We start from the raw sequence: 27386 nt of genomic DNA on the forward strand, positions 1-27386 counted from the left end.
TCTAGTTTAATTTTTGCTTGTATATGCCTCTTAAAGGGGTATTAACTCAAAAATGAAAATTCTGTAATTTACTCACCCTCATGTTGTTCCAAACACATAAGGAAATGTTTGGCAGAATGACAGCATCAGTCACAATTCTCATTTATTCAATGGAAAAAAATATGCAAAGTAAATGACTGAAACAATCATACCTTGTAACATTTTATTTATATACACTCACTGAGCACTTTATTAGGAACACTATGGTCCTAATAAGGTGCCTGACGTTATCTGCTGTTTTAACCCATCCGCCTCAATGTTCAACATGTTGTTCACTACAATTATACAGAGCGGTAATCTGAGTTACTGTAGCCTTTTTGTCAGCTTGAACCTATAGTATCCAGCTGCAGACCCGCAGCACCACCAGTTTCAGAACCCCAGTTTCAGAACCCCAGCGCCAGAACCTGAAGTGAGGGGCGGAGCTTACGTTCTAAACCAAGTAGCGCCACCTAACGTTTTGGAGAGTACTTTGCTTTTATTACAAATGAAACATCATACTTTATACGTATGTTATAATGATTCTTTAAGGTACAGTACAATAAGCATTTTAAAACATTGATCTTGTGTAATATAATTGTATATAGTTATCCGTTTCATTGTATTATGAGAGTTACTTCCTGATCATGATGGTGAAAAAAAATGCTTGAAACTTATGGGTATTTTATATAAAATATACTTTATTTCACAAGAACATGTGCAGCATGCATTTTTCTTTATGTAAAATAAAACATGTCAAAAAACTAAAAAGAGAGAAAATTAAGCATCATTTTAAAAGAAACAATAAAAATATATACAACAAATGACCAATTCACCCCTAGGCCCATTTTATCATGACAATCCTGTATAAATTAAACTTAAAATGTATCAAATGAGGAATTCACTCTCAGGCCCATTTTGTCCTTATATTCTTGTAAAAATAACTCCATGTCATCCCTGAACACAAAATGAAATAGAAAGGGCTCTCTGGAAGCTTCTGACTGTTCCAGGAGATTGTTGCGGGCCTTTTCCTTGTGGTCTTCTTTCATTCGAATGAAAAGAGGCTCTGCCACTGGACCCCTGAGCAGATGGCTGTTGGAATGGAGCCATTTCACAGCTTCTTTCATGTGCCGGATTATTGGGAGCTACTTCATTACAGAATATTAAAGGAAAATGTGACTTTATAAATGTGACATATAAATGTATTATATGTTAAGAGATTATATATACATATATATATATATATATACACACACACACACACACCGCCTCACTGCTGCTAAGCGTAGCTTGTTCTTCACATGGAAGGGACTCTTGTAGGGTTTCTGCACTGGAATATATATATCTTGGTTAATTTAAAATTAATCAGAAGAGGGTGCAAATGTAACGGTGGGCTGGAGTAAATGTCCAGTATCTACCTTTCAGAGAAAACCCCAAAGTTCTCCAGAAGAATAAGAGCCCACCATCTCCGTATGTTTGGAAAGTCGCACTGGAAGACAAAAATAGAGAAATCTTGATATTTCAACTGCTACAACATCATAAAGGTCAATTACTTGAACTGGTAATTACTTACAGATGTAAAATCAAAGGGTGCTCCCAAGACAAGATGTAGAGCATACTGGAAAACAGCAAAAATTAAGGAACATTATTATGGGCTGAAATATGTGCCACCAGAAACTGAATTTGAACCATTTATATTTGAATTTGAATGGCTAAACTTGAATAATTGCATTGAAAAACTGAATTTGAATCACATAATTTGAAATTGTATTGTTTAATTAAAATTGAATTTATTCAAAAACTGAATCTGAATTGTATCATTTGAAATTGAATTTATTCGTTTGGAACTGAAGTCCAATAAAATTTGATCCTCACTGAAAATTAAACTCTCTATATATCTTCACATTCACTTCTCACAATTCAGATTCAGTTCTCAAATTCAATTTCAAGTTACTGAGACAGACATCCGGGTATTTGGAGGATGAAGGAAGAGCAATCGAGCGCAGATCGATAGATAGCGTTCATAGGTTGGTTTCACGTGACGTCACGCTGCTGCATCGCGAGAGCGCGCAATTCAGATGGAGGGCAGGAAGTTAAATAGCTGAGGATCTGCCGTCTGGCAAAATGCCAATGTTTTGTGTAGTTTACGGCTGCTCCAATCGTTCTAATCGAGAAAAGGGAAAGGGTTTTTATAGAGTACCGAAGATTGTCACTCATAAAGGTGAGAAATGTAAAAAGTTGATTTTTAACGTACGTCTGCGGTCGGGAGGAGCAGAGTCTGTTAATGCCCGTGTCTGCAGCGACCACTTCGTTGGAGGTATGTTAGCTAGCCAACGTGTTTTTTGTGTCTGTGTTTATATAGCATTAGGTTGTCATTAAATGCTCATTTACTTAGTAATGCTTATTAAGTTACCGGTAGTCTAATATGGACTTGATTGGGGCTTTTTAGGTTGCCCTAGCGCTTGTCTAATCTTTCGGAGTCTATTGTCCCATTGGAGTAAGGAGGAGGGAGAGGGATAATAATCAGTCAGTCCAGTACCTGAGCCCTCACACATGTACTGTCCAATACCTGATCCCTGCTTCTTGGCTCTGATGATGATAAGTAAGAGGACATGGGAGTAGTAGTACCTGAGCCCCGACACATATCAGTCTGTTAATATGTTTTCAACAAGTGTAATACTTTTATCCACTAGTCCAATTGTACTGGCTATATGTATTATATGTAATGAAATGGATTCTAATCTGTTATTGCACACCATGTTCTTGTTATTATAACAATTGTTGAAAAATCTAATCTTGTAAATAAACCACCATGTATAATTCTGTCTTCTCAATGGCATTTAATCTTTTCATTTAAATTATACAACAGCCAGAACTCACAAAGACCACACTCATAACAATAGTCAAAATGTAATCTTGTCTCATACAACCGTATTGATATAACAGCAATATCACACAGCCCACTTTCAAGAGTGCCTGGATCCTTTCATTACATTACACATGTGAGTTTGTAACTTGCTGTCCCAGTATTTCTGGAAGTATACCGTTTCTAAAAAAGCCTAACATCATCGGGCAAAATCCTTTCAACAAAAATGTCATTGTGGTTCCACACAACAAAATCACAGTACTCAGCGTCTACAATGTGAAGCTGTCCCTGAACTTGGTAGTAGTAGTCATGAGTCCGGTCCAGCATGACATTATCCCCATCATTGATGAGGCAGAAGCCCTTTTCCCCAGCACACAAGCGCAGATTGGCTTCATCTTGGTGAGAGTGTGGACATTGAAATCACAGAGAGAAGGACACGTGAACAATAGATTAACAAATATATTTTCTGCCTTTTTGCTCAGTTTAGGACTTGAGACACGACTCAGTCTCGAGATTTAGGGACTTTACTACAACAGAGACTGTAATATTACCTTAATCTTGCAGATGCCAGTTCCGTGACAGTCACAAACAACAATCCCATCAGGGGAGGACCCCATGTATGGCCACTTGGGGTTCAGCCAGAGACCACTGTCCATACAGGAGAAGCCTGCATGCTCCCGACCCATCAGCTTCTCATAGACTCCTCTGGCTTGTGCTTCATGTTTGCATCCATAACTGTACACAGTACACATGCAAAACATGAAAAGGAAATGATTACTTATTATTGGATGTGTAGATCCAGTTCAGTGATTTAAATGCCATTTCCTAACCCCTATACTTAGTTCTACTCCTGCATAACCATAGTCTTATAACCCTATAACTAATAACTAACGTGCACCAAAGCAATGTGTTACTATACATTTCATTTAATATTCCACCAGTAAGATACATTTACTTAATAGACAAGCTTCTTTTTATCCAAATTATACCCTCTGTTGTCAGTGTTTCTTTTCTGGACATAAACACTGTTTACACGAGGCCTTACCTCTGCCTTACCCTAATTCAAACCCTAAATACCTTGTAGCGGCTGTGGTGAACCTATATGCTTCTGGGTAGCATATGGCCTTGATCAAGCTCTTGGATGGTTGCTGGGGTTGGTCTTAATAGCTTGTTTCAGCTTGGAAGCAGTTATGCGTCCAGCTCTTTGCCTAAACCAAATCCTGCTTGCACTCTGACTTCGAGTTGCCCTCTCTACAGCCTGGACCTGGGACATGATGAGCTCTTCTAGCTGGAATACCTGGCATAGCTCTCCAAGCTCTTTGGGGGTAGCTGCAGAGTCTCTGGTGTTCTGTATTCAAGAACAGTTTTAGGAAGCATACTAGATTTGGGGATGAATTCTTTGTAGTAAGGCTCCCTAGCCATCAGTGCTGCACTCCTTGGACAGTTTTTGCTTAAAGTCTCAAAAAACTAGCATATGTTTCTGACCCTCTCTTCACTCTTGGGCATGAAATTGATTTCCCAACCTGGTTTTCAGTTGTCCTGCCATCAATAGAACGGTCAAGCTTTTTTTTTTGGCTTTAGCAGAGAAGTCGATCAGAGCTACTGGAGCAGCAGGAATCTGAAAATAAGTTAACACAAAGAAGATCATTAAGTCCACATTTCTGTGGTCCTTAACCATAACATATCTATATGCAGTATAAATCTGGCGTTTATCCTATGGCTGTGAGCAAAACAGGTAAGGCTATCATCACAGGATTGAGATGCCAAACTGTGTTTATGTGGGTCTTTGCTGTCTTAGCTTCTCTTTGTCCAACAGGGAAATTGTGACTGACCACATTGTCACAAGCTACACATGTTAAGGCAGAATATAGAATAGAAATAATTTAATAATCCCCAACATTAGGTATGATGGAATATAATGAAAATCCCCTAAAAGAAGATGAAATGTAGGCTAGATGAAGACAAGCAATCTGCCTGATTAAGTAACCAAAGGGGCACAATATAAACATTAATTTAACATCATAATTTAGCCTACAGTTACAGTGTCCAAAAAAATACAGTGTCACCTTACCTTTTTTACATGTGATGGCATCAGCCACTTGCACTGCTCTGTTGTGCAGGAAGCTGTATCGCTTTCTTTCGAAGTGTAAATGTGCTATTTTTGTGTTCTAGTCAAACAGAATTAACTAACTTATGCATTCAATTCAAATGAATAGGGCTAGAGCTATGGTGTAATTGCCCTGAAGTTTATGGCCTTACATTATGCTAGCACCTGCCAAACACAGCGACACATAACTTACACGCTTACTACTCTCTCTCTCTCCCTCTCAGTAACGTTACTCTGACAATGACAACCACGAGGAGAAGTTATCTGGAAAAAAATCACACTGAAGACATGACCAGTCTACTTGGCGGGTTAACACTAGCTACGTTTGCAACAACATTTTCACCGGAGGAAGAGGCAAACGCTTAGAAATAATAAACACCAGGCAAAAATGTTGTTATAAGAGCTAGTAGGCTACCATAAAAACGTGGGATTATAGCTACTGTTTGCAACGTCGGGAGAAAGATTTAATTTCCCGTTTCTACAAAATAGCTATAACATTAACAACAGTTAAACAAAAGATCGTTAGATCGTAAAAAAAAAAAAAATCATTACCGTATTTGTCCCAGCCGAATCCATGGTGGTGGTGGTCAAGTCAGGCAAGCACTTCTTCTTTGTTTCATGGCGGGTAACGTACTGTGCTCCAAAACATTGGTGCTGATTGGCCCAAGAGGAGTCCTGTGCGCCAATGAACGCTATCTATCGATCTGCGCTCGATTGCTCTTCCTTCATCCTCCAACTACCCGGATGTCTGTCTCAGTAACTTGAAATTGAATTTGAGAACTGAATCTGAATTGTGAGAAGTGAATGTGAAGATATATAGAGAGTTTAATTTTCAGTGAGGACCAAATTTTATTGGACTTCAGTTCCAAACGAATAAATTCAATTTCAAATGATACAATTCAGATTCAGTTTTTGAATAAATTCAATTTTAATTAAACAATACAATTTCAAATTATGTGATTCAAATTCAGTTTTTCAATGCAATTATTCAAGTTTAGCCATTCAAATTCAAATATAAATGGTTCAAATTCAGTTTCTGGTGGCACATATTTCAGCCCATACATTATCTCTGTAAACGTCAAATTAAATAAAATTCTTCCTTGTTCCGTATTTAACAACTTTAAAAAATTAAAATAAAAACACCACCACACCAATCATTGGTTTAATTATATCAAAACAATGTCTTAATACAATAAAGTATGACAACATATTCAAGCTTCAATAAGATGATAAAGTTATGCACAAATTAAATATTTAGCAGATAAACGCTGAACTTCATATATGCGATAATTTTTCACCATATGATTTCAAAAACGTTAGACAACGTTACACAACTCACCATGCTCTCCGCCATGCTTGTCTCATTGTCAATAACTCCGCCCCTCACTTCAGGTTCTGGCGCTGGGGTTCTGAAACTGGTGGTGCTGCGGGTCTGCAGTTGGATATGTCTCGCTTGAACCAGTCTGGCCATTCTCCGCTGACCTCTTGCATCTACAAGGCGGTTCTGTCCACAGAACTGCTGCTTACTGGATGTTTTTTAATTTTGGAACCATTCAAAATAAATTCTAGATACTGTTGTGCGTGAAAATCCCAGGAGATCATCAGTTACAGAAATACTCAAACCAGCCTGTCTGGTACCAACAATCCCGCCAAGGTACAAATAACTGAGATCAAATTTTTCCCCCCTATTTTGATGGTTGATGTGAACATTAACTGAAGCCGCTGACCTGTATCTGCATGATTACATGCATTGCACTGCTGCCACACGATTGGCTGATTAGGTAATTGCATGAATAAATAGGTGTCCAGGATTTCCTAATAAAGTGTTGGGTGAGTGTAACTTCCATGGAAGAAAAAAAGTCATTAGGTTTTAAACATCATGAGGGTACATCAGAATTAAAATATTTGGCGAATTGTCCATGCTTAATTGGAAAAATGTAATGATTATATACAGTATGTATTTATTGTAACTATTACAATTATAAAACACAGGACTATACCTTCATTATTTAATCAGGATATAGTGGCTTTTATTGAATTCTCGGTGTTGTGACGTGTGATAAAATAGTTGCACATCTAGTAGAAAATTGTTGTGAAACAATGAACTGCATTACTGAATTAAGTACAGTGATGGTTTACAACTGCAAAACAATGCAAATAGCTTGCGTCCTGCATTTTTATTGCAATGAAAGGATACAGATATACTTTTGACAGACACTTAAATTATACTCAAGATATTGCAAAAAAGACAGTCCTCAATATTGATCCAAATACGGACAATTAATTAGTTGGACAAGCTGACCAGATTAAAAAAAAAAAAAAGATAAATGGGATTCCCTCTTTAGAAATATGCTGCAATACAGCATGTTTTAACAATACATTTGTACATAACAGACTGACACTGTGTAGCAACACCCAATGAAATTTCTTGTGAATAAAAAAAAACTCATCAGCATCTTTGAGACAATGAAACAGAAAACAAAAAGAAACCATACGCCCTTAATTAGGTAAAACTGCCATGTAAGTGTGTGCCCAGTCTATCCAGGTCTTCAAAGTCAATGACGAAGAATATTGAGGACATACATAGTATTTCTAAAGGAACACTAAAGTGTGACCCCTCCTGGGGTTTAACTGACAAGATCATCTACTTTCAGACATGGTTAAAGATTCATACCATTTGAAGAAAAAAGGACTGAGATCTTCACTGTAGCAAAAGGAGTTGTGTGCTCCTGTTGAACTTAAGATGACCTTGTATTTGAAAGGAAGCTTTAACAAGGGTTTTTTGAGGTAAAACAAGTGTTTCCAATCTCTTGTATGCATCTGATAAACACCAACAGTCCATGCATTAAAAATGACATGTCAGTAGAGCATTAGGTAACTACAAAATGAATCTGCAATAAAATGTTTTCTGTATCCTAAATCCAATAAATTTTCCAGAAACAATCATTCCAAAGTCTTCGGCATGGAAAACATTTAGCCTATTGGGGATTGGAATATATGTATAAAATGCTAAAATGAAAAACCTGGGTTTCTGACATTATAAAATAGAGTACAGTTCATGTTGAACAGAGTGGATCACCGAACTGCTGGCATGAACATATCTGGCAGATTTATAGAATCCATATATAAATTATACATTTGTATTTAATCTCTTAAATATCATCTTCAGTATGAGTAAAAAAAAAAGAAAACAGCTAATGTAAAAGAATACTCCAGTCAATAGTATGCAACCCTATTTAAGGATAGTATTGGACCTCAGCCCTTATTAGAATGCACACTAACTAACTAACAAGCTATTTTGGACCACAGTCCATCAGGTAAGTAAGATTTATCGCAGAGAATCAACATTAAAGTTAGCACACCGGATGTGAAGTACCAAGTGTGAATGAACAGCGGCTAAGATACAATGATGTGTGATTCGACTAAGAATGTATTCAGCTAATCTGCTATAGTAAAAGGGATAGTTCACCTCAATTAAAATTCTGTCACACACAATTTTGCCAAACAGCTCCCATGGAAGAAAGTCATAAGGATTTGGAACAATGTGAGGGTGAGTAAATGATGACCGAATTTTCATTTTTGGGTGAATTATCCTTTTAACAGGAGAGGGGACATACTGTATGAGGCATGACATGTTTGAACTGTATTTATCTGGCAGCTAATCAAAGTGACTTGGTCATAATTTGTATGTGCTATGCATATGAAAAAGCATCAATATCTGCATAATTTGGCACAAATGTGGGTGTAGTTTCCTCTTCTGAATGCAGTCCAAATGATTACTAATGGGATGTTTCAAAAAACATCTGTATCAAGGATACTGCAGCAATTTCTCTTTGTTTCCGTGAACAATGACTATTTCTTATCAGGATCATAAAGTTCTATTGCAATGTGCAACAGACCGTGTGACAAGTGCACGCAAATACAACTGCCTCCCAAGCCAAGCAAGATCTCCAAGTGTTCCTCAGAAATGTGACGGGTCAAAAACTATTCAGATTTGTGATTAAAATGAATAATAGTAACACTTATTATGTGACAAAATGTTGGTCCTTTCAAATGATCCAATTTATTATTACGTGGTAAAAAACAAAGCGCCAACATGGAATAATAAAGTGTCAGATCTTAAAGGTATAGTTCACCCAAAAATGAAAATGCTCTCATTTACTCACCCTCATGCCATCCCAGATGTGTATGACTTTCAGAACACAAATTATGATTTTCATCAGAATATTTTAGCTTTGAATGCAATGTAACTGAATAGATGGCAAAATGTTGGCGCTCCAAAAAGTACATAAACGCAGCATAAAAGCAATCCATACAAATCCAGTGTTTTAATACATATCTTCAAAAGTGATATGATAGGTGTGGGTGAGAAAAAGATCCATATTTAATCCATTTTACAATAAATTCTTCTCCCTGACCAGTAGGGGACAATATGCATGAAAAATGTGAATCACCAAAAACACAAGAAGAACGTGAAAGTTAAAGTGGAGATTGACTGAGCAGGGAGGAGAATTTATAGTAAAATAAGGACTTAAATATTGATCCGTTTCTTATCCAGACCCATTATATAGCTTCTAAAGACTTTGATTTATCCAATGGAATTTATGGATTACTTTTATGATTTTTGGAGCTTCAACATTTTGGCACCCATTCACTTGAATTGTATGGACCAAAAGAGCTGAGATATTCTTCTAAAAATCTTCATTTGAATTCAGCCGATGAAAGAAAGTCATACACATCTGGGATGGCATAAGGGTGAATAAATGATGAGAATTTTCATTTTTGGGTGAACTAATTCTTTAAATCATTCTGACTGAAAAGTGAAACTTTATGTGGTTTAAAGACCATTCTGAAAGCTCACCTTTCCAGTCCTTCTCAAACACTTAACACTACTGACATGTTTCTAAAACAAAACGCCTTGACATTAGATAACATTAACACAATAGGAGGAAAGGTGAAGGTGTAAACCAGTTGTTTAGGGAGACATACATGATCCAAATGTGTTTGCTTGCATCTAAAGTGGGGAAGCATATTCATGGAAACAAAACAGCCTTTGCTTCTAGTATTTGCAAGGTCTTCTCTCATTTAACCTTTAAGCCTGTCTGTTTTCATAGAGGAAGATCTCAGCCAGAACAGAAATGGGAAAAGTCTCCTGAACATGCCAGAAGAACATCAGCAGGTCCACATGGAGCATGGGATTATGTGTGTGGGCGTGAGTCCGAAAGTTTATGTTTGAACAGTCAAGGGCTTTGTCTTGCTTTGCTCTTCCTCCTCTTCTTCCTCTTCCTCTGTGTGCTGTTCCAGCTCTTCTCTGGTGATCATTTCAAAATCGTTGCCGTTGCTGTGCTGCGATCCTTCCTCCTCTCGTCTGTCACTGTCTGTGTCAGATTGACGTTCTGCACCCGCTTCCTCACTCCCCTCGCCATTGCCCGCATCCTTATTGTCTTCCTCATCCTCTTCCTCTTCGCCGTCTTTCTTCTCGCTGTCTGATTTCTGCACTTTGCTGGAATCTGTGCCCTTGTTTTCGGATTTGTCACTACCTGATTTTTTTGAGTTGGCACGTGGACCCTTGTAATCGTGCGTATAGAGAGGCCGGAAAGAGTCGATAAAGCCCACGTCTGCAGTCAAGTTTGGTAGGAACCAGAAGTGGTGACGCCACCGGTCACCACCCAGATGATCAGGAACAGGATGCAGCGAGCTGTAAAGGTAAATTAAAGCATAGAATGAGAAATGAGCATTTGATAGAAGAGGTAGTAACACTGTACTGTCACAAGCAATAGGAGTGTGTAGTAGATATTTATAACGTGGGCCCTTGTAGTGAATACCTTTTTTTTTTTAAGATAGGATAATTTATAATACTCTAATCTAGGCCTGTTTAGTTCTGGATTTAGATTGTCTTTAGAAAAAGTATTTACTATAAATGGACAACACAAATTCCATGATTAATATTTTGGAGAATGAAGGTTTAAGAGAATTAACGCCCTTTGCAATGAATACGTGAACCTGTTTTTTCAATTACTCACCCTACCACTTGAATTTGAATTGGTGATATTTTAGTGCATTTCTGTCTTGTTTATATAGTCAAATTTAAGCACTTTGAAATCTGTGATTAATCATTATTTACTATGAAAAATAATGCGATTAAATCACGAATAAATATTTCATCGACTGACAGCACACATATAATAAAAAAAAAAGTTTTTGATGCAATATTGTTAGAAAGTTTATCACATATTTCAATACATGAATGTATCTGCACAGCTCTTGTGTGTAAAATTCCATTGAAAGTATACAATCTTTAGGGATAAGAATTTTTCTTTCCAAACAACAACAATGTAATGTCTAGAACTCGTACCAACAGCCAGCAGAAGTATACTGGCAACAAAGCACCCTGCCGCCACACTCAGGTAGTACACACCAACTCTCATCTCAGCGGGCCACAGCGGGAACAGAGTGGCTGCAATAACTGCAATGACTGCAAACAAACACAAAGCTTTGAATGAGTAATGGAAACATACAGAAACACATAGAATTGCTCAATCACTGGAGTGCATCAGGGATCAGCAACCTTAATCATGCATGCCACCATTGGCAGATGGAAGGTTAAGCATTAAAAAATGAATAACTGACATGACACTTCATGTCAAAAAGGTTGCAGACCACTGGAATTGATCCTACCTAGTATCAATCCCATGGCAAAGGTTTTAAAATGGACTGGATCGTAAACCCAAAAATACACCTGCAGAAAAGACAAAGCAATAAAAACAATGCCCAATATGTGCATTTTCATATAGTTGAGTTTTTCTTTGGCAAATACTTTCTGCATGCAAGATTTAAAGCATATGTTATCTATTATTCTCAGAATGCAGTTCTGACCTCGTTTCCATCTAAGAACAGTTGGTCCTCATGAGGTTCTAGCTTGAACTTCTTTTTCACATCCTTCTTCTTCTTTGGCGATCCTGGACTGTCATCCTAAACATTAAGAAACAAAAATATGTTAAAAGCCAAGTTTTGATATGCACGTAACCATAAAGATCTACTTTAGTTGACTACTGTGAAACAGGACACAGGTTTGATTGTGTTGTCAGAAATTCCAGTCATACATTTTTGTCCTTCTTTGTGTCTGCAGCTTCAAAATCCTTCTTTTTGTCTTTCTCCTTTTTGCCCTTTTTCTCCTCTTCTTTGCCGCTGTCACTTTTAGCCTTCTCTTTTTCTTTCTCCTTCTCCTTTTCTTTCTTTACATCTTTCTCTGGCTTCTTCTTCATCACTTTCAGGGCTCGGTGGAAAAACTGTTTCTTTAGAAGCCTGAGGAATGTAAGTGTTTGAATTAGCGGTCAGTTGATAATTTTTTTTAAACTGTTAATGACAGCAAATAGGAAGTACAAAAACATTCATAAATTAAATGCAAATTTCACACAATATTTACTCAATTCCCTCTATTTTTACTCTAATATTTAGTAAAAAATTAAAAGTGTATGGTTAACAAATCCTTCACTAGAATTTGGAACTGACAAAATCAGTCAAAGTTATTAGTCAATGATAATAATCTCAAATGATCAGATGATCAAAGAAATAGTTCACCCAAAAATGTAAATTCTCTCATAATTTACTCACCCTCATGCCATCACAGATATGTCCGATTTTTCAAAGAATATTTCAGCTCTGTTGGTCCATACAATGCAAATGAATGCTGACTAAAGCTTTTAGGGTCCAAAAAGCATATAAAGGCAGCATAAAGGTAATCCATAAAACTCCAGTGGTTAAATCCATATCTACAGAAGCAATTTGATAGGTGTGGGTGAGACAAATATCAATATGCAAGTTCTTTTTTCTATAAATGTACACTATCATTTCCAAATTCCTCTTTTGTTTTTGCCGGGAGGGAGAATTTACAGTGCATCCGTTAAGTATTCACAGCGCTTCACTTTTTCCACATTGTTATGTTACAGCCTTATTCCAAAATGGATCAAATTCATTATTTTCCTCAAAATTCTACAAACAATACCCCATAATGACAATGTGAACAGGCACACACCTGTCTATATAAGGTCCCACAGTTAACGGTGCATGTCAGAGCACAAACCAAGCCATGAAGTCCAAGGAATTGTCTGTAGACCACCGAGACAGGATTGTATCGAGGCACAGATCTGGGCAAAGGAACAGAACAATTTCTGCAGCATTGAAGGTCCCAATGAGCACAGTGGCCTCCATCATCTGTAAATGGAAGTTTGAAAGCACCAGGACTCTTCTTAGAGCTGGCCGCACAGCCAAACTGAGCGATCGGGGGAGAAGGGCCTTAGTCAGGGAGGTGACCAAGAACCCAATGGTCACTCTGACAGAGCGCCAGCGTTTCTCTGTGGAGAGAGGAGAACCATCTCAGCAGCACTGCACCAATCAGGTCTGTATGGTAGAGTGGCCAGACGGAAGCCACTCCTCAGTGACAGCCTGCCTGGAGTTTGCCAAAAGGCACCTGAAGGACTCTCAGACCATGAGAAACAAAATTCTCTGGTCTGATGAAACAAAGATTGAACTCTTTGGCCTGAATGGCAAGCATCATGTCTGGAGGAAACCAGGCACCGCTCATTACCTGGCCAATACCATCCCTACAGTGAAGCATCATGCTGTGGGGATGTTTTTCAGTGGAGACTAGTCAGGATCGAGGGAAAGATGAATTCAGCAATGTACAGAGACATCCTTGATGAAAACCTGATCCAGAGCGCTCTAGATCTCAAACTGGGGCGAAGATCATCTTCCAACAGGACAACAACCGTAAGCACACAGCCAAGATAACAAAGGAGTGGCTACTGGACAACTCTGTGAATGTCCTTGAGTGCAGGCGCGTCGTTAGACATGGGCATCCGGGGCGTTTTTTTTTTATAGCCCCGGATCTCAAAAAATTGAATTTATTGATAATTATTATTATTTTTTAATAATTTTGTATTTATTTAAAAAATGTACCGGTCTTTTAATCTATCCTTCGAATCATGTATTAAAGACGATTAAAATGTGTTCAAGCAGATCAAAGTTACTATGGTTACAGAATGCTTGTATTTAGAGTCGTACCAGAGGAGAGAGCCTGAAAGAGTCATCGGTTAACTTACAGCTTTAGGGCTTGACTGTCATTGTTGTTTGTGGCTTCTGGTGGTAGCTATTATGGACATTAGACACTTTTTAAAAAGTAAAATAAGGAGTCATGAACGATACTGAGGGAGGCAAGAAGAGTTATCTACTGGCCTTTCCCTCATCATTAAGCTCAGGTCGGTGAAGGCTCTTAAGCAAACCCTGGTCTAACTTACTAGCCCTGTAAGTTACTCACTGTGGTATTAATGCAGAACATGTACTGTATATATAAAGTACGTGGGACCTTACTATTTCAGCCTATAGCTAATCCATTTTGTGAGCCATAATCCGTTTCTCGTGAGGAATGTAGATGAAGTAGCCTATACATCTGATTTGGCGATTGAAACACGATGTGTAAATTAGCGTTATTCAGGGATGTAGTGGAGGCTAAGCGCACATAAGCGCCGTTCACGCACCTCCCAAAATTCGGAAATAGCGTTTACCCACCTCCAAAGTGGGTTTATCCACCTCTAAATTGCGTTTATCCACCTCTAAATAGATAGTTCCTAAGCCATTTTAAATTAAGCTTATGTCGTTTTAGTTTCATATTGTTCATTAATAGTTTCATAGGTTGTTTAAACCTAAGACGAAGTCTTTCATAATGCGCTCCATGCGCGTGCATCGATATTGACTACTACCAGCTATATACAGCATGGTGTCTTGTTGACCAATCAGCAGGAAGCAGCAGACTGCATCAAGATTCATCTGTCACTCACTAGCCCAAACGTCTAATGTAAAAATGGATATCCGGCAATTTTTTAAGCGTCGTCAAGACGGCAGTCCTCCACCTCCTGAGGCCAGCAAACGGCCTCGGCTACAATCCCAAAGTGAGTGAGCTCGGAAAACAGTACCAAACTTCATGTTTTTGAGGTTAATTTGGTTAGATTAATAGATAATTAGATTCATGTCACTGACTCAACAAGTCACCTCTACCTTTTCCCATTATCCAATGTTACAAGTAAAATTCAGGATACATTATTAATTATTTAATATTCATGTATTATTTATTTGTGTTTCTGTGAATAGCTGTTACAGTTCTACAAATAAAGCATTCTATCTTTTTACCAATCATTTAAAATGCTAAAAAAAATGCACCTGAATGCAGGAAATGAAGTGTTTAATGGCCAACATTTCCTGGGGGAGGTCCCCCAGACCCCCCATTTATATTATTATTGGTTATTACTATGTGCCTATGAGTAGAAGTAGTAGTTACCAAAAGCTGGTGGGGGTGGTGAGGGACTGGGCTAGCGATGTATCAAGATCCTAGCAACGCCCCTGCTTGAGTGGCCCAGCCAGAGCCCAGACTTGAACCCGATTGAACATCTCTGGAGAGATCTGAAAATGGCTGTGCACCGACGCTCCCCATTCTAACCTGATGGAGCTTGAGAGGTCCTGCAAAGAAGAATGGGAGAAACTGCCCAAAAATAGGTGTGCCAAGCTTGTAGCATCACACTCAAAAAGACTTGAGGCTGTAATTGGTGCCAAAGGTGCTTCAACAAAGTATTGTGCAAAGGCTGTGAATACTTATGTACATGTGATTTTTTTTGTTTTTTATTTTTAATAAATTTGCAAAGATTTCAAACAAACTTCTTTCACGTTGTCATTATGCGGTATTGTTTGTAGAATAATAGTGAATTTAATCCATTTTAGAATAAGGCTGTAACATAACAATGTGGAAAAAGTGAAGCGCTGTGAATACATTCTGGATGCACTTTATAGCACAAAAGGACTTAAATACGGATCTCTCTCTCAACCATACCTATAATATCGCTTCTGAAGACATGGCTTAAATCACTGGAGTCCTTTTTATGCTGCCTTTGTATGCTATTTAGACCTTCAAAGTTTTTTCACTAGCGTTGAATGGACCTTAAGAGCCGAGATATTTCAGCCTGGCCAAAACATCTGACCATCACAATCATTAGTTTACATATCAAATCATCATTTTTGACTAAAAAATTTGTATGTATGCAGCGTTTCCCCGATATGCATTTTGCAGCGGCACTGCGCCACTGCTGAATTATGAGCACCGCTCTTGGGATTTCACATGGTTAATTTAATATTCTTGACGCAATATAACACCTGCCAGCCCCAGTCAGCTGTGCGCTTTCTACACTGTGAAAGGGACCACACCATACACACACATGCACTTACTCACAGTGACGTCACCGCATAATCAGTTAGCACTTTCCTCATGAATCTAAATGAGCCTTCCCATCTTCTGTATGTTTTGGAGCGTATTTTGCTAGCTTCAAAAGTGGAATGAAAAAGCACTACACGGGTCAGTTATCAACACGGCTTAATCATAGCAGCACAAGGGCAGAGCAGATGTTTCTGTTGTTAATATCATAATTTTCATCAGCATCCCAAACTCAAAATCAATGTTGTACTATCAAATGTGCATTTCAATGCACATAACATGTAATAATATTTGCATGGGTGCTACCAAAGCAGGTGCTGGTGCCACATATTCAAATGGCCCTTTGAGGGCACAAATAAACGATGACGTGGCCCAGGCAGAAAATGAGTTTGACACCTCTGATTTAGTCTATATTTTGACCAACATGCGTTAATACGGGTCCGGCATTGCAGGCTTGTGGATGTGTACACAACAGTACACACTGCTGAAAAAAGTCCTAAGGGAAACACTGGTAATTATGACGAATATTTCAAATTGAAAAGCATCAAAATCTAATAAAGCTTGTCAACAGGGAGAAAATGACTAGGTTTCTGGAAAGCACCTGTTGCAGTAGTCCACCACCGACTCTCTGGTTGTGAACAAAGATTCATCGCCCTTCTTGGTTTTGGCCCACTTTGAATCAAGCAGACAGTCCACTGCTTTGGAGGCTGACAAAAATAGAGCAAACATTTTGTTTAGTGCCATTTCTAAGAGAACTGCTATAGCTAAAGCCTTAACAAAAATACTTAGATAAAAAGTGATGTGGTGAATGAAGGTAGGAATAAGCACACTGACCGACAAAGTAATCCACTCGATGTCCCATCATGTTGGTAGATTTGGTGGGGCAGTTAAAGCGCAGGTACTTGGCCACCACCTTCTCCTCCTTAGTAGGTTCACTGACCTCCTGAAAAATGTGATTAATTTCTTATCTTAAAAAAACACTGATGGCAAAAAACATTAACTGCTGCCTCAAATAAAGTTCTCCAGTGCTTTCTGACAGAGTACCATTGTTCTTAACCAAGAAGAGGGTACTGTATGTTGTTCACAGCAAAATTCATAATTCACTCAATAATCTGCAATTTGATCACAAATGGCCTTATCCTCTTCAATCTGGTTTTCGCCCTCTACATAGTACTGAAACTGCACTAGTTAAGGTACTCAATGATTTGCTTCTCTCTGGTGACTCTGGTTCTCTGTCTATGCTCCTGCTGCTGGACCTCAGCTCTGCCTTCGATACTGTCTCCCATCAACTACTCATTTCTCGTCTTTTGGATGTGGGTATTTCTGGTGCTGCTCTTTCTTGTTTTCTTCCTATCTCTCTGATAGACAGTTCTACATTTCAGTTCAAGATTTTCACTCACCTACTGTCCCCCTGAAGCAAGGTGTCCCACAGGGATCCGTTTTAGGGCCATTACTATTCATAATTTATATAATACCTCTTGGTCAGATCCTTCGCCGTCATGGTTTTAATTATCATTTATTATCATGTCATTACGCTGACGACATTCAATTATATACTACCTGTACATCGACTCTATCTATCACAACTGACAAAATCTCTGCTTTTGTGCATGAAATAAAAGATTGGCTTCATTCAAATTTTTTAAAACTTAACATGGACAAAACTGAGATTATTTTTACCGGACCTCCGTCACTCACTAACAAAATTCCTACTAACTTCACCTGCGAGTTTGCTGGCTCTCACATCAAACCATCTAGTACTGTTAAAAGTCTTGGTGTAATCTTTGACTCCTCTCTATCTTTCCATTCTCACATTAATTCTATCACTAAATCAGCATTCTTTCATCTACGTCGCATCGCTCAGCTCCGTCCCTTCATCAGTATCTCAGGCGCTGAAACTGTCATCCATGCATTTATCACATCACGTCTCGATTATTGCAATGCACTTTTTATTGGCCTTCCTGCTAGCTCCATTTCCAAATTGCAATACATTCAAAACTCTGCTGCCAGAATACTCACCCACACCAAGCGTTCTGCACATATCACCCCAATTTTGCATGATCTTCACTGGCTTCCTGTGGTTTACCGTATCAAATTCAAAATTCTCCTTCTCACTTTTAAATCTCTGCACGGCTTGGCTCCCTCCTATCTCTGTAATCTGCTTCACCCCTACGCACCGACTTCGCTCTCTACGATCCTCCGACTCTAGCCTTCTCGTCGTCCCTCGGCATCGCCTTGTTTCGATGGGGGGCAGATCATTCAGTGTTGTAGCACCCAAAATATGGAACTCTCTACCCCGATCACTCTGTTCTGTTAACACTATCTCTGAATTCAAATCCATGCTCAAAACTCACTTATTTGCTGAATGTTATAACTCTTAAGTTGTTTTTTTTTTTGTTTTGTTTTTTTTTTTTTTTTTTTCCGCTGTGTGCTGTCCCATCTACCTAACCTTCTCATTTTCTGTACCTTCACTGTTATCTACCTGCTGTTGTTTTGTCTGCTGTCTTTGTCCTCTGCCTTTATTGTTGCTTGTCTATTGTAAAGCGTCCTTGAGCTCTGGAAAGGCGCTATATAAATAAAACGTATTATTATTATTTATTACCAGCAGACTCTCTGGTATCCAGAGTGTGAAACAGGCAGACATAATTTGTTGAATTTCAGGCTTGAGAAGCCAGTGCTTACAAAAGAGTGAATAGGAGAATAACAATGTAGGAAGTTGACCCAACTATCCCTTCTGACACAGGGCCTTGAATCTTTCATGCTGGCAGCAGGAACTCCCTTTAGTTGACTGGTCAATGAATCTGAACTAATAAAAATCCTCAGCTCAACATACTGATGTGAAGGTGGTTTGTTGTGCCATGTAAACCATATGCTGAAATTGCTTGCTCAATTCGTACTGTGCTGCAGACAAACTATGTCTCAACTGAATTAATTTAAGGAGCTATAGATAATTACCAGTGCTATTTGCCTTCAATTGGTTTGAATAAAAGGCACAGGTTCTTTTGTAAATTTTGGAGCTTCACAATAATGAACTTGACTAATACACAGTTTTGGATTTGGATCGGGCTCATCAGACCGATACACAATCTGTCTAAAAATGTCAGCATCGGTGCTGGTGCCGATCCAGGTATCGGATCGGTGCATTCCTAATAAAAACTAATTGGTCCAAAATATCACTTCAAATAACTGTAAACATAAAACATCAAATATCTTGTGATTGGCTGTTATTGTGTCACATCATGCAGTGGTTTTGCATTCAATGTGATTTAGGGGAGAAATCAAGATGTTGGTTTGCCTGATTTTCTTGAAAAATAAGGCGATTTAATGGTCAACACGTTCAAAATGTTTATTATTTTTTATTGTTTCAACTCTGCATTGATAGACAAGAACTAGTCTTGCATTACACTTTGAATTTGAAAGGTCCTGAACTTCTGTTAACAGTTAGGGCTCATGGTTTGGTTGTCTAAGCAATTGTTGTGGTACTGGCTGCTGACTTAAGATAAACTGCTTAATACTTGTCTCGAACTGTCATTACACTTAGGTGCACTCAGCTATTTTTTCCACATTTAAAAAGTTTAACTTCTAAAATAAATGAATTGTATTTTTGAAATGTACATAATGTCCATTCATATGAGATAAATACTCTAGTTTTATTAGTAACCTTATAAAAGCGGATCGGAGTCCCCTTATGGGGCTGCTGCCATGTTAGGATCACACGACCAGCCGAATTCTACTCTATTTATATTTGTAACCACCCTGTTATTGGATACTTATTACTTATATATTAAACGAATCCTTTCTGACTGTGAATAGTGAATTTCTACAACGGCATCTGTGACTAAAAACTATTGTATTTGAATGATGCTGCATTCACACCTTTAGGTAACAGTGTCCAAGACAACATTTAAAACAATTTTACTAACTGTAACAGTATAAAGGACGGGCAAGGAGGAGGCGGGAACTGGCTGAACAGTAAACAAAGTTTAATGGTAAAACTCTTAAAACAACAAAACAAACATGAACACAGACACACAAAACGCAGCCATGTGCGTTTCTCTCTCTCTCGAACTGGTGTCTCCGGCTCCCCTTTATCTCGCTCTAACACTTATCAGCTGATTCAGCACCAACTTTGCACCCTAACAGCCCGGCCACACCCTCCTCCTCATCACATTCCTCCACTGCCCGATTCAGGCCAGGGCACCACCGGAGTGACCTACTCCTCCCCCCCATCTCTGGAGGGGAGACGCTGTCCTTCGGGACATTCTGTCAGCTGGTGGTCCACCCCGCCTCCTGGTAACCTGGGGGAGAGACGAGGGTAGGTGTGGAGAGAGGGAAACGGCGAATGAGAGAGAGAGAAAGCTTTACCGCCTGTTCCCGGACACACTGTCGCCCGGTCCTCAACCACTCCTCCGCCCTATGGCGGATGACAGCTCGCTCCTCCCACAGTGGAGGTCAGCGAGCCCTCCGATCCCTGGTGGAGGGAACCGCTTTTCCACTTCTCGGTGGACAGCAGCGGTTCCTCCGGCTGTCGGCGGCCGACAGCGATCCAGGCAGACGGCCAGGGCTGCTCCCCTGGTGGATGGCAGCGGCGAGGACTCCACGACAGTGCATCCCTCCTCCCTCCCGGGTTTCAAATCAATCAATCAATCAATCGGGTTTGCAAATGAAGTGCAAATCAATCCCAGAACAACAGCAAAGGACCTTGTGAAGATGCTGGAGGAAACAGGTAGACAAGTATCTATATCCACAGTAAAACTTGTCATATATCGACATAAACTGAAAGGCTGCTCAGCAAGGAAGAAGCCACTGCTCCAAAACCACAATAAACAAAAAGCCAGACTACAGTATGCAAGTGCACATGGGGACAAAGATCTTACTTTTTGGAGAAATGTCCTCTGGCCTGATGAAACAAAAATTTAACTGTTTGGCCATAATGACCATTGTTATGTTTGGAAAAAGGGTGAGGCTTGCAAGCTGAAGAACACCATCCCAACCGTGAAGCATGAGTGTGGCAGCATCATGTTGTGGGGGTGCTTTGCTGCAGGAGGCATTGGTGCACTTCTCAAAATAGATGGCATCATGAGGAAGGAATATGATGTGGATATATTGAAGCAAAATCACAAGACATCAGCCAGGAAGATAAAGATCTGTTGCAAATTGGTATTCCAAATGGACAATGACACCAAGCATACCTCCAAAGTTGTGGCAAGATGGCCATCACAAATCCCTGACCTCAATCCAATAGAGAATTTTTGGGCAGAACTGAAAAAGAGTGTGCGAGCAATGAGGTCTAAAAACCTGACTCAGTTACACCAGTTCTTTCTGGAGGAATGGGACAAAATTCCAGCAAATTATTTGTGGAAGGCTACCCAAAACATTTGACCCAAGCTAAACAATTTAAAGGCAATGCTACCAAGTACTAACAAAGTGTATGTAAACTTCTGACCCACTGGGAATGTGATGATAGAAATAAAAGCTGAAATAAATCATTCTCTCAACTATTATTCTGACATTTCACATTCTTAAACTAAATTAGTGGTCCGAACTGACCTAAGACAGGGAATGTTTTCTACATTTAAATGTCAGGAATTGTGAAAAATGAGTTTAAATGTATTTGGCTAAGGTGTATGTAAACTTCTGACTTCAAATGTATATACTGCCCTACAAAACAAAAAGGCAGTAACTGCATTTTTGGTCAAAAATGAGTTATTATCATTTTCATGACATTCAAGGCATCCTTTGTTATGTGACAAAACATCTTATCTCAAATGTGTGTCGTTTTGGAGAAAAATGGTAGTCGTTTGTACAGTAACTGCAAAAAGCCCTAGTGAAACAAAGCAAGAGTACAGTAACATCCATTACTGTATTCTTGTTATGTTTTACCTAACAAAAAATAACCGTGTTGCTGCGCAGTGAAGTTACTGTTTCCATGGTGAACACACACAGCTGCCTTCGCGGCATCCTCACGGGATGGTTTTAACATTTGCGATTTCACACTTCTAACTTCACACAAATTTTGTTTGAGATGGCACAAAGCCGGGAAAGAAGATGGTCGAAATGGCATTGAAAAGAAAATACCCGGAGAATGGTAAGTAACAGTGACAGATTAAACATTTAGAGGCTAGGCTATCACAATATAAACACCTGTCAGCCACCAGGGCGGGACTTCCTCTCAGAGGTCCATTCAGATAGCATTATGCTAATTGACAGGCGATGTTTTAAATAGCTTTGCTTTCCTGCCGCTGATCCTCCCTGCTCCTAGCTGTAACTTTATCCTCTGTAACTTCACATCATCGCCAATGCCATGTCATCATTTTGTTGTTCATGTCACAAAGTTATAATCCAACCAGCGGTGGAAAAATATTCAATAACTAGAAAAGCATGTGGTCCTATTCAAAATAAATTTTCCCAATTTGGGCCTTGACACAGCTTAGCAATGTGAGACTTTAAGCAGCCGTTTCAGCATCAGAACAGCTTCTGGGTGGAAAATATTGACCTAAAATGGTCAAATTAGTTTGGGTTTGGTATATCCATGTTCAGGAAAACAAATGGTTCCAATTATTTCAAATACAGTGTATAACACACCCAGAGCCCAAGTTGTGGCAAAATAGTTTTTGGAGAATCTGTAGTTACCGCCTTTTTCCTTGGTATGGTGCCACGTTTTTGGTAAGTAATACAAAGCAAGAATACAGTAACTGCAAAATAGGGGTAAAATATCAAATTAAATATGAGGATTGATATGTACAAAGAATAAGCTAATATAAAGTAAAAAAAAACAGCCACATGTCCAATAATCTACCTACAACTACTTAGGCTGGATGACAGGATAACTTTAAAGTCATTTTTCTCAGTTCTGCACTCTGCGTAGTTACTGCCTTTTTGCTTTGTAGGGCAGTATACTTGTCCTTTATAGTGCATACAAGGTTTCTATTACACAATACAATTCTTTAAAGATCATAACATGCCACAAAGCAGCACTGTAAGGAACGGTCAAAACAGCAATGACAGTGGATTTCAACCTGTTGCATAAGAGCAAAAACTAACAAACATGTGAGTTATAAAGGATCACGGAGAGTGACTCTCTTATCAATACAGCACTTATTACTCAATACTTCGCTTACATTATACTCTGTCTATTCCAGAAAATCTGGTAAGTTGCCTACATAGAGAGAATTTAAGGGGCCATTCACACTGAACATGTCCTTGCTAGCTGCAGAGTCACGAATACAGATGTGCCTCAGGACGCGTTATAACAGGTGAAGTTCTTTTCAACTTTACACAGCGTCTGAAAACACACCACTCCTGCATGAGAGACACACACACAAAAAGTTTTACATGGAATAACCAGAAACCATATTCATTTGAAAAGGTTTTGTGCTGCTTAATAGAGTTACTGCTGTGTGTACAATAAAGTCCAATAATATACAAGATTATTTCAAGCCCTATTTTTTGTTTTGTTTTTAATGTTTGTTTTTTTTTATTAATTAACATGATATTACTAGGATAAACATAATATAACATGATATAAACATTATGTACTGTTATAAAAACACAGATTTGTGACAATTTATGCTGAACTGGAGGTGTCTGAATAAACGGCTCTGTTAGGCGGCTGATCTCAAAACGCTCTAGCGGCACTTTGATAGTATAGGTCAAATGACACGGCGGTGGTGCCGTCTGAATTCAGACAAAATTTAGAACAATTTCTGAAAGGTTTCAGGCATGCTTGAAACAATCATTCTGTCGCAGAGGCGAGGTCTTGTGTTCTCATCAAGTGACAAGTGAGCTTCTTCTTTTACTGAACTGCTGACAAGACATCAAGCTGATATGGTAGTTTTCATCTGCGATCGCACTCAGCTGTGTATCATCACAAACGTGGAATGTAATCCACAGTGATTCTGTCACCAAGCCTTTTTCTCCTACACTAAATGAAATCAGAAAGCAGAGGCACAACAGTCTATGACAGAGAATCAGAGAGAGAATCAGCCAGTGTGTCATACCTCTGACAGCAGAGAAAAAGTTTTTAGCAAAACCAAGTCACCAAGTGCGACACCCTCAGCCAAAATGTTTTTTAGTTGTTTTGAGTCTGCTAATGTGATGCAGGCTACAACTGTAAAAAAGCACTGCGGAAGCAAAAACGGACCACGAGTTCACTCTGAATTAGGGCTGAAACGATTAATCGACAACAAAAAAATGTATGACAAAAATTTTCGTTGTTGAATATTTGTTTGATTTCATTTAACGTAACATGAGATCATATGAAACTCTAATGGTGACACGCTAGAGCAGCACTGCATTTCACGCCTGACTGAGGAGAGGAAGAAAACAGCTCACAGTCCAGATGCACTCTAAACTTTACAAACAGCTTCAGGTGATGTAGATCACAAATTATGAGGGAATTATAATGCAAAAACACCAAATAAGTAAATTCAGAAGCACTCTCGTTGTGGAATATGCGGAGTCGGAGCTCTCTAAAGGAAACACCCCGGCGTTATATCTTAAATGCAGATATATTTAATGCATTATAGCTTTATTAAAGTTCAAATAATACGGATGCATATCATGTAAACTACAAAATGGCATTTCTCTGTGCAGTCAGCGCCTCTTCTATGAGTTGCGCTAAGTGTCCCGATCTAAGGGGGAGAGATTGAAACTGCACAGATGAGGCACACTCTGTCACGGGGAAGCACATCCCTTGAGCATGCACGCTTAATGCACTAGATTATAATGTGATGGCTCGTGACTTGATTTGTTTTGGCTTGTTTTCCAATATAAATATCTAAAACTCCTTTAAAACAACGTGCATTTTCTTTAGCAGCTATACTGCAGAAGAAACAATTGTTATCTGAGAATGTTGAATATAACATTTTAAAATATCAAAAAATCCTTTAAAAAAAGATGCATTTACCTGAGAAGCAACATATAAGATATTTAGACTTGCTTTTAGAGAATAGATCTTGAATGCAAGTATATTTAGTTTTTCCTGCACTCGCAGAATTATAACCAAGAGAAAAATACACGTATACAAAATACACTTATATTTTAAGATACATTCTCCAAAAGCAAGTCTTAATATCTTATGTTGCTTCTCAAGTAAATGTAGCTTGTTTTAAGGATTTTTAGACCATTTTAAATGGAAAACAAGACAAAAACACTTGATAGCAATAGGATTTTCTTTCACCTTTAATTCAGTGAATGTCATTTAGAGGTATTTAAAAATATGATTTGGTCCTCTTTATTGTTAGTAAGCATGTTTAATGCAACATTTTAAGTCGGGGCACAAGCTGAATAATCGGTTAAGAGCTAATGATTACTCATTGCAATAATCGCCAAATAGGCTAATAATCGTTAGATTAATCGATTATCAAAATTGCAGCCCTAATCTGAATGTGTCTACAATGCCCAAGTAGGTAGGTCACTTGGTTAAATCACAGCCCCTCTGTGGCTGATTCAAATAATGTGGCCCTTGCATTTGAGTACTGATATAGTGAAGAATGGCTCTAATCACACTGCAAATGGACACAGATGCATGATCTGGAGAGCCATTTGGCTGACGATGCTACTGTCACAGCATTGCTTCCCACCTGCAAGACGAGGACTGCTTACAGAACAGCACATGATCACATTAGCACAACGTCCATGAGCAACTCTTATAATGATGTGGTGCAATTATTCAAACAAGAGTGATGCATAAAACAGTATGAAGTACTGTAACGTGTTTTTCCCACAGTGTATGGATCTCATTTGGTCATCTTTTTGGAACCAACTCCTTACGTTCCATGAACGTTCGTTTAAGGTTTTATTTTTAACCATAAACTAATGATCACAGAACATTGCAAGGAGGTTTCTGTGTGGTAAACGAATTAAGAACGTAATCTCATGGGTGTTTTTAGGTTTTATTTAGCATTTTCATTCTCATTATGGTAGTCATAATTGTATTGCTTTTCATAAACATTGATTGAAAACATTGATTAACGGTCGATATACAGGCCTGGCATTTAAGTTTCCCCTTGCAAGATATCACAAACAGTTCTCAACTGTAACATGAAATGCTTAACGGTGTGTAAAGAAGCGACGCAGACGTAGTATGAGTGGTATTTGTTAAAAATCCGCTATGCATAACAGACAACAGCTGGTTAAAGCGAACAGCCAGCAAACAGAACTCAGATGGCCAAATGTGTCACCAGGCAGCGACTATTAAGACGGAAGACACTTTAAAACGAGGACAAGATAACACCCAATCAATCAAAAAAGTATATAAATCTTCAGATCCCTGCCAAAAGATGCCATGCATAACCGAACAGGAGTGCAAAAACTGCGCCCGCAAGCTCTGATAAATAATCCACCTCCCATCTGAATGCACTGCAACAATAACTGATCAAAGCTCAACTGTATGCAATGGAAAGCAAAACACTAGATCAACAAACCAAACGAGGGTCTAAAGTTAAGGGTCTGATTGCGACCGTTGTGTGAAATTTGGTACCTGAATTCGTTTCTTGTGTCTCCTGCGCTCCGCCATGATTTCTAACTTCTGTGTTCCCTTGACGTGGTCACGAACGGAGCATGGAATGGTGAAATCTCGCGAGAATACCATAAAGACCACGATCAGTCACTTCTTCGTTTGCCAGCTTCAAATTTGTTTGCAGGAATACTGCCATCTTGAGGTCGGTGCATATTAAAGGACTAGTAGTTCATCCCAAAAATGAAAATTGTTTCTTAATTTACTCACCCCCTCATGTCGTCTCAGATGTGCATGTCTTTATTTCTTCAGAAGAATAAAAACAAAGAAAATTTCAGCTCTGTTGGTCTTCACAATGCAAGTGAATGGGTAAAAAATGACTAAAATATTTATCTGTTTCTCACTCACACTTATTATATCACTTCAGAATTTAACCACTTGAGTATGGATTACTTTTATGCTGCCTTTATGTGCCTTTGGAGCTTCAAAATGTTGGTATCTATTCACTTGCCTTGTATGGATCTACATAATACATAATTTTGTACTATTTTATATCAAATGCAGTGATTTTACCTCACAGCACAATCCAAAATCCAAAATTTTGGGGTTAGAACAGACCAAAATGGAACTCTTTTTCACTATAAATCTTGACAGCAGTCTCCTCTGCGATTGTGATCTTTTG

General features: G+C 38.7%; 1 protein-coding gene and 1 long non-coding RNA gene across 3 annotated transcripts; both read right to left on the minus strand.

Annotated features, from left to right (window-relative positions):
• Nucleotides 1-827: 827 nt before the first annotated feature.
• LOC127645753 (uncharacterized) lies at nucleotides 828-2201 on the minus strand. Of its 2 annotated transcripts, XR_007970799.1 has the most exons (4): nucleotides 1589-2201; nucleotides 1434-1504; nucleotides 1282-1345; nucleotides 828-1163 (listed from the first exon to the last, which is right to left on the minus strand). It is a non-coding gene; the product is annotated as an uncharacterized LOC127645753 (long non-coding RNA). The 2 variants fall into 2 exon arrangements; XR_007970798.1 differs by having other exon boundaries at nucleotides 1434-2201.
• Nucleotides 2202-7003: 4802 nt separating this feature from the next.
• LOC127645435 (translocation protein SEC62-like) lies at nucleotides 7004-26799 on the minus strand. The gene is given in 9 exon segments (XM_052129053.1): nucleotides 7004-10642; nucleotides 10645-10686; nucleotides 11344-11463; nucleotides 11667-11727; nucleotides 11865-11960; nucleotides 12092-12293; nucleotides 16847-16952; nucleotides 17080-17188; nucleotides 26729-26799. Coding segments are annotated over 9 exon segments (1200 nt in total). The 5' UTR covers nucleotides 26765-26799; the 3' UTR covers nucleotides 7004-10214.
• Between the last annotated feature and the right edge of the window lie 587 nt (nucleotides 26800-27386).

Source organism: Xyrauchen texanus, chromosome 6 (genome assembly GCF_025860055.1).
Source record: "Xyrauchen texanus isolate HMW12.3.18 chromosome 6, RBS_HiC_50CHRs, whole genome shotgun sequence".
Lineage (NCBI taxonomy): Eukaryota > Metazoa > Chordata > Actinopteri > Cypriniformes > Catostomidae > Xyrauchen > Xyrauchen texanus.